This window comes from Eptesicus fuscus, chromosome 9 (genome assembly GCF_027574615.1).
Source record: "Eptesicus fuscus isolate TK198812 chromosome 9, DD_ASM_mEF_20220401, whole genome shotgun sequence".
NCBI classification, from domain to species: domain Eukaryota; kingdom Metazoa; phylum Chordata; class Mammalia; order Chiroptera; family Vespertilionidae; genus Eptesicus; species Eptesicus fuscus.
In genome coordinates, this window is record NC_072481.1 from 78,336,400 (window position 1) to 78,349,246 (window position 12,847).

The 12,847-nt window shown below is 40.6% G+C and overlaps 1 protein-coding gene across 3 annotated transcripts in view; it reads left to right on the top strand.

Moving 5' to 3' along the window:
- The window catches only part of KIF13A (kinesin family member 13A), a 202,149-nt gene that overhangs the window by 138,708 nt on the left and 50,594 nt on the right, over window positions 1-12,847 (top strand). For all 3 annotated transcript variants that reach the window (XM_054721440.1, XM_054721441.1, XM_054721442.1), the window contains exons 10-12: window positions 7,323-7,434; window positions 8,456-8,668; window positions 11,338-11,448. In XM_054721440.1, coding sequence (XP_054577415.1) covers window positions 7,323-7,434; window positions 8,456-8,668; window positions 11,338-11,448 — 436 coding nt within the window. The remainder of the gene's footprint in view (window positions 1-7,322; window positions 7,435-8,455; window positions 8,669-11,337; window positions 11,449-12,847) is intronic.

Consider the following 12,847-nt stretch of genomic DNA (forward strand, 5'->3'; position numbering starts at 1 on the left):
AGACGTTAGTGTATGCTTCATGGGCTGTGGATTTAGGGGCTTCATCTCTTCTAAAGCTCTTAAGAGGTTTAAAGCACATGATTCCTTCATTTTTAGAGCTGAAAGGCTTGTGTGACTTCACCGCCACAGCCTGTTCAGGGTTTGATAGGTATAGGTCATCTGCAGACCATCTTCACAGGGGACTGCATCTGAAAAGTCAGTCTGCTGCTCCGCTTGTCTATGGAGGGTTGAATGAGGAAACCTTTCCTTTCTACTGGCATCTGGCTGGTTCAGCTCCCTTGAGAACTCATTTAGATCATGGACACTCTCTAATGCCCCAAGGAATGTCATTGAAATTGGTTCCATTTTAATCTCAGCAATGGCTAGTCCTTAAATGCAAACAACGTTCATCTAATGAGGATTGTTCCCAGTCTCGCTTCCATTTCAATTACTGTGGTTAATAATAAAGTGTATACTGAACATCTCTAAAAATGGGTTCTAGTGAACTTGTGCTAGAGATATTAGTATGTGACACTCCTAGGGTTCTGTTATATAATTTGTAATAATATAGTAACTTATAAGCTTAATGTTTCATGTGACTCAGTCCTCCTTTTCTCCTTCTTGAGGACTTTCCAGGAGGATTCTTGTTCGTTTCCTCTTGGGAACCCCACTTAAATGGGTATTGCCTGAACTGGTACCTAAGGAGAATAAAAATGGCTTGCTTCTGTTCATTGTTCCAGAGCAGTCAGAGATCCTTGTATATTTACATTTGTACATTGCAGGGAAAATCTGAGTAAACATCTTTACATTTAACATGAGAGACCCATAAAGGACAGAGCAAATATCTGCTCCTTGGGGTACATTACCCATATATTTGGGAGCATGTGCCATTTTTACCTCTGTTTCTCAAAGCATTTTTGTGAAATACTAGTTCCTCCAATGGCTTTGGGAAGAAAAGGAGGCCTGGACAAATAATTTTGAGAAAGGCTCCTAGTAAAACTTTCCTTTGGATATTCACAGTGGTAAAGCTCTGAGAAGACCTGAGTAATGAATACCATATAACTCTAACTTATTTCCTGAACTTATCTGATGACAGAATTCTAGGTTTAACATATATTAAAATTTCCAGAACATATTTTCAAAATAACTTGTTTTTGGAAATGTTAGTATATACTTTATTATTACACCACAGCAATTGTGATGGAAATGAGATTGGGATTGATTCTCATAAGATGAGCATTATTTGAGTTTAATGATTTGCATTAGCCACCAGAAAAAGGTGGTGAATAGAAATGAGGTCTCGGGTATAGGTATAAGGGTTTTCTTTCTTGACAGGTGATGATACTGTCTTTACCCTGTATTTTGCCATTTCTCCTTTACTTTTAAGAAGGGGGACTTACCCACTCTTTTTTATTATTATTATTGATTTTTTACAGAGAGGAAGAGAGAGGGGATAGAGAGTTAGAAACATCGATGAGAGAGAGACATCGATCAGCTGCCTCCTGCACAACCCCCACTGGGGATGTGACCGCAACCAAGGCACATGCCCTTGACCGGAATCGAACCCGGGACCTTTCAGTCCTCAGGCTGACGCTCTATCCACTGAGCCAAACCGGTTTCGGCATACCCACTCTTAAAGAATGGGGAAAAGTACTAAACTCAGATTCACCAACTTAATCATCTTTCAAGGAATTCTTTAAAAGCCAAGAGCTGCATTCTGCTGTAAACAACAGAAACCAGCTATGGTGAGAACCAAGGGGTGTATTTCTTTTTCTCACTTAACAGAAATTCAGAAGCTGGAACAGAACCTTAGAAATGTTACCAGGCATACAGCTCTGCTAATCTTAGTGTGTGTTCATGTTGTCCTCATAACCTCAAGATGGCTCTACCATTCACTGTTGGAAACAAGAAGGGGAAATGAGGAGGAATAAAGGACCACCAGCTCTGTCAGCTGAATCTTGTATCTTTTGTATCCAGAGTACATAGCTTCCTTCAAAGCCCCTCCCAGTAATGTCTCCCTACATCTCATTGGCCAGAACTGTGTTTCATGGCTTCCTCAAGCTGCAAAGCACTCTGGAAAGTGGAGTTTTTAGCCTGGCACATACTTCCCAATAAAATGAGGGTTCTGTTAATAAGAAGAAGGGTGGGGGGAGATATTGGGCCAGCAACCACAGAGCATACCAATGATGATTGTATTAGTTCTTTTTAGAAAGAGGTCCATGTCCTGTTCTTCAATGTATTATAGACTCTCTTTTACTCCACAAATACTGAGTGCTTTCTGTAAGCCAGGCACAGTAATTGATGAAGGAATTTCTAAGGCAATAGAATAACCATGGCCTCAAGATGATCAGAATCTAAGTAGAAAGAGATGGAGAAATGGGTGTACTTTGTTTTATTGCACTTTGCTTTATTACATTTCATAGATGTTGGGTTTTTCACAAATTCAAGGCAAGACCCTCCAGCAGCAAAAATATTACTATTCACATTATTTCAAATAAACTGAACTGAACTTGCAGTATCTCCAAGGTATGCCTGTATACAGCTAACTAATGAAGTTTAATAAACACTGTAGTTATGATCTTAGAAAAAGATCTATGGAAAAAATAGGTAAAATAATATATTTGAAATCCATCCTAAAGAGTACAGATAACTTGCATCACATAATATCTACTCCTAAGGGCAGGAATCTGGTGGTTAGAAAGCTATGTAGGTTGGAGGAATGTGTGTAGAAGAGGGGAAAAAAGTTGAATTGTGACTTTTTTTTCTCATTGATTGTATTTACTAGAGCAGCTTTTATATTGTTTTTTATCCACCCAAGTTTTACTGTCTTTTTTTATCCCAAATTGTCCATTGATATAAATAGGTAGATTTTTGAGAATTTCAGTCTTAAAGCACGACTATCTATTTATAAACTAGTGGCCCGGTGCATGAATTTGTGCACATTGAAAGGAAATTAATTCGAAGAAATATTTTAATATTGCTATTCGCCCTTTATAATAGAAGTGTCAACCAAATTCACGATCGACAATGACATATCAAAACAAACATGTGCAGTTGGTGCCAGCAAGAGCTTTGTATGTATTATGCACGCATGAGTCAACTTAGCCTTTTATAGATATAAAATAAACTTGCTTAATTAGACCTGCTTTCTAATTTAGCTAAACTTTTTCCAGCCCAGTGAAGCACCCCAACTTCTCTTTCAGGTAATTGTCAGCAACACAGCAGTAAATATGAACATGAAGCAAATTATTATTGTAGATCACGCAGGGAGAGCAAAGGGTAAAATATTTAACTGCAGCAGTGTTTGACTATATTCTGCGCAGTGAGAAAACCTGAAGTCATTTTTAAGGTCCACCATGTCTTACTTCTTTTCAGTCGGGTCAAGTTTCTAAGCTTTCTAAATCTCCGTTTTCCGGCTAATGAAAAGAAAATAGGATTCCACCGAGTCTCCTATCTACCTACTTCTGTGAGGATCAAATGAGATGAGGCACAGGAAAACGCTTCACAGACATTTGGTTACAGTGTAAAATATTTCCACCTGGCTCTAAAGCAAGTCGTATTCCTGGGCTGAAGAAACTCCAAGGAGGCTAGTTGCTAGGGAGAGGAAGCCGGTTGTTGCTACGTGACATCATTACCCAGACGGACACTTAGCATATTAGCCTTTTATATATATATGTATGTTATCGCCTTGCCTAACTTCCTTCACCTCCAGTCAGCTCCTCCCCATGCTGCTCTCATCCCAGCCCAAGAATTGTGCTAAGAAATTTAAAGATTAGGAGCTTCCTTGCTGTCTCCACCTCCAGTAGGTTCAGGAAAGGAGCAGTGCTTTGGTAGAATTAGAATTCTGGAATAACTTTTTCAGCCCTGAAAATTAGGAAACAACCCCACCCTGTCTGGACACCTGTGAGGCACAAAAGCTGCTCATTGGCCTACAGCATGAGCAGACAGTAGTAGCAGGATCCATAAATAGTGATTCCGGTATATTTTGAAGCTCCCTGGAATAAAGTTCTCATTAAATATGTAAGCCTGTTGCTCACCTTTCACTCATTAGGCTTTTATTTTTTTTCCAGCTTTTTTTTTTTAATTGTTTAAAGTATTACAAATAGTAGTACATATGTCTCATTTTCACACATTAAGCTTTTAACAGCTTTTAGGATTCCAGGAGCCCCTGGATCATTGCTTTTGGGTGGGGCCTTGTAGGGAGTAGTGGTGTGGACCCCTTGTCACAACCTGCTCTCACTCATCCTGAAGTCCTACCTACCCTATAATTCTTTTCAGTTTGTTCCAAGGATACCCTAATAGGTTTAGGTTACGTTCTTGTTTTGAATGTGTGCACACTATTAGGTAAAAGGGTGTGGCTTCAACTAATGAGAAACTTCTCCAACTAGATAAGTTATAGAGCAAAGTGCAGGCAGTAACTGGAATTGTTTGTGTAATTCCCATCCAGCTCCACCCCTGCTCCTGAGCTCACATGCTTCACTGGGCTTCCAGAGAGCACATGGTACAGTGGAGTTTTTCTCAGATCACTCATTTGATTTTATGTTTAGGAGTGACAGAAACTTTCCCTTTTTCCTCTCTACACTGTCAGATTAGGAAGTATAAGTATTTGCCACAAGACAACATAAAATTTAGTTCAATGATGAAAAATCCATGACAACCTCAAAACATGTTTTCATATAAAGGGCCATTGTGAACCATAAAGTTGCTAATGATGACCTTTCAGTCACTGAGCTCTTTATATTTTGTAAGAATTAAAACAACTTCTGCTTCATTTGGTGTATTAAAAATCTGGGATAGTTCAGAGAATTGTTTTCAACTAAAAAATTTATTTCAATAGTTGTAAAATGTGGAAAATGCCCTATATTAAAGCAGAAATATATTTTTGCCTTATATTGAATTCTTACTTTCCTCTATTTCTTACATATCACATGCAATTTTCTTTCTTAAAAATTTTAAGCTACATTGAAAAATAATGCACATAACACATAATTTGCCTATTTAAAGTGTATAGTTCAATAGTTTATTATATTCAGAGTTGTACAGCCATTACCACAACCTAATTTTAAAACATTTTAATCACCCCAAAAGAAACCTCATGCCCAAGTCATTCCCCTTAGGACTAGCCCCTCCCTAGTCCTAAGTCTCTATAGATTTGCCTGTTCTGGATATTTCATGTAAGTGGAATCGAATAATATGTGGTTGTATTATTTTCCTAGGTTTTTATATATATAACAGATTACCACAAATTAGGTTGCAAACTTTACTTTCTTATGTTCTGGAGGCCAGATATCCAAAATCAAGGGTTCGACAGGGTTTGTTCTTTCTGGGGAGCTCAGAAGGAAAATGTATTTTATGCCTCTCTCCCAGCTTCTAGTGGTCACTGGCATTCCTTGGCTTGTAGGTACATCACTATAATCTGTCTCCGTCTTCCCATGCTGTTCTCCATGTCTGTCTTCACATGGCCTTCTCATAAGGACACCAGTCCTTGGTTTAGAACCCTCCCTTATCCAGTATGATCTTATCTTAACTACTTTCATCTGCAAGGACCCTATTTCCAAATAAGGTCACATTCTGAGGTTCTAGTGGGCATGAATTTGAGGGAGGGGGACTATTCAACTCAGGATAGTGGCCTTTTGTGTTTGGCTTTTTTCACTTAACATAATTTCCTAAGGTTCATTCATGTAGCTTGTATCATTCCTCTTTTATAGCCAGTAATACTCTCTTGTATGGACATACCACATTTTACTCATCCCTTCATCCTTTGATGGACATTTGGGTTGTTTCCACATGTTAGTTATTATGAATATGCTGTTATGAAAATTCATGTACAAGTTTTTGTGTGGACATGTTTCATTTCTCTTGGGTCAGACTTGTTTCACTTTTACATCTGTCAATTATGATGTATATATTTATGTCACTTGTGGTAATGGCTATTAGTTATTAAAATTCTTGTTCATTTTCTGCCTCTTACATTTGCTCTGCATTTCAATGACTTTTCAGTAAGACCTCTTTGGGGAATTAATTATGCTTTGTGGGGAATAGGCTTTTTTCCCTTTCAAATCAATTTCAAACCTGTTGGCATTCGAAAGAAAGTGATCTAGTCTTTCACTTGCTGACCTCTGGTCAATGGCTGATTTGTACCCTGCCTTGTGTTATAATAAGTAGTAACATCTGATTGTTTAAACTATTTTGAAAGCGCTTTCTCTTTGCTATATCATGTAATCTTCCTTGCAATCCTGGGAGACCTGAGGCTGCTCTTTTCTGGCTGCTAAATTTGGGATCAAGTTGAATTCCTTTTACAAGAGCAATTGGAATGTAACTGTGGCACCAGAGGATGTCCCCTCATCCCTCAGTACCACAGATCTGTTGTTTCTAGGTGTTCTTTTCTCCAGGTGCAGAGAACATGTATTAACCACCAGGGAGAGCTCAGTAGCCTAAACCAGTGGTCCTCAAACTCTAGCCTACATCAGAATCACCTGGAGGGCTTGCTGAAGTGCAGAGTGCTGGGTCCCCACTATAAGTTTCTGATTCAGTTGGTCTGGGGAGGGGCCTGAAAATGCATTTCTAACCAGATCCCCACTAATGCTAATGCTGCTGATCCCAGGATCACATTTCGAGATAGGCCAAGACAACTAAACGTATTTATCATTTTGGGTAGCCTTCAACGAGGCCTTCTTAAAATTAAATGTGCATATGTGTCACCTGGAGTCACCTCTAACTGGTCCTGATTCAGTAGGCCTGGGAGTCTTCAGAGTTGTTTCTAGCCAGCTCTCAGGTGATGCCAATGCTGCTTTGAGTAGCAAGGTTGGAAGAGTAGCCATATGCTGTCCTGTGCATGGGTAGATCTTTGTTTTTGTAATCTATTAACTACGTGAAGTAAACTTACCAGCTTTAAGCAGATGAACAGTTATATACCTTATAACAGGTAGTGGAAGGGGACTTTGCAACTCACATGGTTATTCTGGGAAACAAACTCAGAGGCCAGTATGGCCCAAATTAGGCCCAAAGAGTAAATGGTTTAGACTTATGTCATAATATTTGGAGTAAATTAAAGTTTTCCAGTGTGATCTTTTAAATGTACGTTTCTAGGTTCTGAAATGAATGTTTTAGAGGTCCTGTGATTCACCAGAAGAGATTCTTATAGGAGTTCTAAATTCATTATTTTAAATTAATGGAGTTACTTTTTGTTTTTCTTTGTCTCAGCTTCTTGACAAATTAATGTAGAGTTGATTGTATCAACTTTAGGGCTTTATTCTGCATATTTTATACTTACTACCTATAAGGATTGTTGAAAACAAAATAAACATTCTATAAAACTAATTTTTAAATTATTGTCTTGGCAGATCACTGACAACCTTGGGGTTGGTTATCTCATCACTGGCTGACCAGGCAGCTGGCAAGGGTAAAAACAAATTTGTGCCTTATCGAGATTCAGTCCTCACTTGGCTTCTTAAGGTAATTCAGCATCCAGTGTTTTGTACCAACTAAAAATTAGCTGTGTTAGAGGTGACAGCTGAAACGTGTGTGCAAAGCTAAATATACAATGAACACCTGACAGTACTGTCCTGCTATCCCAATTCCTATGAACATAGAATGAAAACTAATTTCCATTGCCTTTTATTTCATTACTAGAGGCCTGGTGCACAAAATTCGTGTGGGGAGGTGGGGAGGGGTGTCCCTCAGCCCAGCCTGCACCCGCTCCAATCTGGGACCCCTCCAGGGATGTCTGACTGCCCTCTCACAATCCAAGACTGCTGGCTCCCAACTGCCTGCCTGCCTGCCTGCCTGCCTGATTGCCCCTAACCACTTCTACCTGCCAGCCTGATCACCCCCTAACCACTCCCTTGCCAGCCTGATTGCCCCTAACTGCCCTTCCCTGCCGGCCTGGTCACCCCTAACTGCCCTCCCCTGCCAGCCTGGTCACCCCTAACTGCCCTCCCTTGCAGGCCTGGTCCCCCTCAACTGCCCTCCCATGCAGGCCTTGTCCCTCCCAACTTCCCTCCCCTGCAGGCCTGGTCGCCCCTAACTGCCCTCCCCTACAGGTCTTGTCCCTCCCAACTGCCCTCCGCTGCAGGCCTGGTCACCCCTAACTGCTCTCCTCTGCCAGCCCGGTCTCCCCCAATCGCCCTCCCCTGCAGGCCTGGTCCCTCCCAACTGCCCTCCCCTGCTGGCCTGATCACCCACAACTGCCCTCCCCTGCTGGCCATCTTGTGGTGGCCATCTTTGACCACATGGGGCAGCCATCTTGTGTTGGAGTGATGGTCAATTTGCATATTACCTCTTTATTATACAGGATAATGTTTGATGGACATTATTGGTTGTTGTGAATATAGAGAGACCACATTTCATCTTGTCATAAAATTATTTGTGAAATACAAACCCATTTCCATAGTGTCATGCATGCATGTTTACTGCTTTCATCATACATGTTGTGCATGAAGTACTATTTCCTAAGATGCTATTTGAAATTTTGCAGGACAATTTGGGAGGCAACAGCCAGACCTCTATGATAGCCACCATTAGCCCAGCAGCAGACAACTATGAAGAGACCCTCTCCACATTGCGATATGCAGATCGAGCCAAAAGGATTGTTAACCATGCCATTGTGAATGAGGATCCCAATGCAAAAGTCATCCGGGAACTGCGGGAGGAAGTCGAGAAACTGAGAGAGCAGCTCTCGCAGGCTGAGGTAATGTACATTATAAGGAATATTGTCAATAATCTTACCTAATAAAAGAGAAATATGCAAATTAACCATCACTCTGCTGCACCCACAGCCAGTCAGAGTGAGTATGCAAATTAACCCAACAAAGATGGAGGTTAATTTGCATATGCAGGCACAGAGCGGTGTGAAGCCTGCTATGAGGGGAAGGGGGGCAATGGAGGGAGCTACTGGAGTGGTGCTCCAGACAGAAGCAGGGACTTGCCGGCTCCCGGGCGGGTGGGGTGGGGAGTGGGGACTTGCTGGCTCCCGGGTGGCTGGGAGTGAAGCCAGGGGCCTATTCTTGCACGAATATCGTGCAATGGGCCTCTAGTATTGTAATAACTATCTATGGTGACAGGTGAGTACTAGGCTTATTGCAGTGAACTCTGTGTAAGGTATATAAATGTCTACTCACTATATTGTACACCTGAAACTAGTATAATATTGTAAGTCAACTATAATTTAAAAATAAAAAATCAGCCTGGTGCTCCCTGTTTTCAGAGTTTCTGCCTTGTGATATCTGAGTGGTAAGGACATGCTTGCTTGCAGTTCTGGGTCATCTTCGTGTGGCTCAACATTTGAGTGTTGATTGGCGTCTACTGTGTGCTAAGCATTGTGAGGACAACATGAGTAATACAAGCCTTCTGTCCTAGGAACCTATAGTGGAGGAAGCAGACAATTAAGAGAGAGTTGTTGCTACTACCTAGTTGTTTGCTGCAGGAAATCAGTGGTCCTTGAGAGCACAGATCTCTTCTAGCGTGAAATCCTAAGAACCAATTGTGATGTTTTATTAATATTGTAGACAGTATTCCCAAAGGGCTCAGATAAGTTAGTTGTGTGTCATCTCCACCTTAAGTCATGGAAGATAGCATGATCAAGGATAATTAAATATTAGGAATAATTCAGAAATACATATTTTAAAAATTTATATTAGCTCCTGAGAGGAAACAAATTGGTGCATTGTTGCCATCTTTCCTCGACTTTACCCAGACTTTAATAATTGCATCCTCTTCCAAATAGCTGTTGCTTTAGGCATGTTACCGGGTGAGGCACTGTCCCTTTTGAAATAGGTAGTGTGCCTGAGGTGGAGCCAAGTTCCTTAGGTGAAGTCACATGTTTCCACTTGCCGGATTTGGGTGTGTATCTAAGGCTTCTGAGTTCACACCATTCCATCACACCACCCTCTTCTGGTGGTTGGGAGACTATCAGGGTGGAGTATTTGTGTACTTGTGTACCAGGCACTGTTTAAATACTTGTTATCTATTGGCTTATCTAATCACAAAAGTAATCAAAAGGAGATAACACAAACAAAAAGGAGTGAAGCCAGAGATCTGAGTACTCATTTAATTGGCAGTTGTATTATAATTTTTGTTTACATCTCTTTCTCGTCTCTCAGACTGTGAGCTTCTGTAGTTCAAAAAAAAACCTATGTTTTATTAAGTTTTTTCATTCCTAACCCCTAGTAAAACACTGATAGTGGAAGACACTTAGCACAATGCCTTGCACATAAGTGCTCAACACATGTTGCTGTTTTTATTATCATCGTTATAATCATCAGTCAGGGCATCAAGCATAATGTTTTTCTATTGATGCCATGAAAGGTAGCAAACACCTGAAAAACCAAAATGCTGATAACCTTTGAAGAGAGTCCTGATCCTGGGAGGAAAGTGTAAAGCGTCTGGAATTTGTTTAAGGTGGATGCTCCACTTTTTTTCCTCCAGCCTCTGAATCTGCCATTTCACTGTGACCATGTCATCGAGGCCTGGTGGGCAGCGCAATGCCTAGCCAAAGAAGAGAGGAGCCACAGCAGGTTCACCTAGAATGTTCACATGTGTCTCCAGCACCAAATGTCCCTCTCAGGCTCTATTAATACTGAGACTCAGGCATACTCGGCTAGCCCCCAGGGAGATAGATCAACGCCCCTTCAACTTCTGGTCCAAGCTCTACCATCTTTCTTGTTCATAGGGTTCATAGAATTATACTGATAATATCATAGGATGTCAAAGTGTATTGTTTCAAGTAAAGGCTTCCCAAGGTTTACAAGCTGCATATATCTGTATTTAGATCACTTAGTTATTCTTATTGGACAAACTCAGAGGGAAATGACTGCTTCTTTAACCAGATGCCTGGCTTCCAAGTGCATAATAAATACACTAAGTTTATGCCATCAATAAGAAAAGTAGTTTAAAGGGCCCGATTCAAATTTTAAAATAAATGAGAAGCATCTTCACCTTTCCTGATAGGTTAATGTAATTGGAATGCCTTTATTGGTGATGTGCCTTGATTTCTGTCTTATTGAAAAAAAAATCTGCTTAGGTAACCTCTTTTCTTACTCTCTGTTTTGAAGATGAACTTCAGTATCTTTTAAGTCTTTAAATGCGAAATTTAAGTATGATGGGTAAAATTACTCTGTAATGATTTGTATCAATTTAATTCAGGGCACTAGTATTTCTTTTTCTCCTTTAAATAATAGCAGTCATTTGCCTCTTACATTTCATTTGATTAATCAAGGTCTAAACTCCACCCTGACAGTGTGTGACTTAATTGCTTCCAACAGACTGTTGATAACCGCTTAAGAAGGACAATAAGTGATTGTCTTGTTATAATGGTGGAAAAAAATTAGAAAATCAGATCGCTCTGGTTTCATTTTAAAGGCTATGAAGGCCCCTGAACTGAAAGAGAAGCTTGAAGAGTCTGAAAAGCTGATAAAAGAACTAACAGTGACTTGGGAAGAGAAGCTGAGGAAAACAGAAGAAATTGCACAGGTAGCTTGACAATGTAGGCCTAATACATTGTGATTTGTTTCCATGTGCTGTCTTTTCTGTGCTGTCAGTCACGTGCCATCCTCAAAAAGTCTTTTGAGGACCTTCAGCTGAACTACAGGCTGCAGAGACCCGTTAGACACGGGCTTTGTGTCTTTGACCAAGGACAGTTTGGTCCATGCATTTGCTACAAGTGTTGGATAGCACTGAATTTGAACAGGGATGGCACAGGAAATTTTTTAAAATATATTTTTATTGATTTCAGAGAGAAAGGGAAAGGGGGAGAGAGAGAAACATCAATGATGAAAGAGAATCATTGATCTGCTGCCTCCTGCACACCCCCTACTGGGGATCAAGCCCGCAACCCGGACATGTGCCCTTGACTGGAATTGAACCCGGGTCCCCTTCAGTCCACAGGCCGTAGCTCTGTTCACTGAGCCAAACCAGCTAGGACAGAAATATCTTCAATATTTCCTGCTTTTCACATTTAAACAAAAATCTGTTCTGATTTTAGATCACTTGGCATAGCATGTGGCTACCTGATTGACAGATAATTGGTAACATACAGAGCATCATAGTTTGTTCAATGTATATGATTCTTGGGGCTTGATGCTATCTAAACTTAACCTGGGATGAAATATAAAGCAAGGACTAATTCTGCACCTGTCTTTCCCAATCAAGTAGCTTGAAAGCAGTAACTGGGACCTAGTCCAACTGTTTGCTTATATGTTTCTTGCATATATTTTTTTTCTCTCTGTCTCTGTCACACACCTAACTTCCTATCCCTCTTACATTGCTTTATGTTTTTCCATAGCATTTAACCCTATTGGAAATTATATATATTTACTCATCTGTTTTTTTATGGCCTATCTCCTTTCACTAGTATATAAATTTTCATGAAAGAGGGGGCTTTGTTTTGTTTGCTGTAGTATTCTTAGCCCTAGATCTGTACCTAGTACATGAATGTTGAGTGAGTGAGTGAGTGAGTGAGTGAGTGAGTGAGTGAGTGAATGGATGAATGAATGAATTCAAAGCCCTCTGCAATAGGGACCCAGTCTGCTCTTCCAGCCCCGTCTCTCACTACTTTCCCATATTTACTAGGGGTTCTTGACACCTGAAATCCTCCAGTATTCCCAGAGTCTTTACTATGCTTTTCTGTGCCCTTCCCCCAGAATATCATGCCCTTATCTTGCTACTCCTTGATTTCTTCCTGTTGAAATTCTTCTTACACTTTAAGAACCACCTTAAGTTTTTTCTCTTCCTGGAGCCTTTCTGGCCTCTTCACCCATCATGACCTCCCTCCTGCAAAGCCCACAGCACCTTCTTCCTCTCTAGTGACACAGGGCTCTCTCACCTCTTCTGACTCCAGTTATGTAGTAAATTCCCCCTCTACTAGATGGTA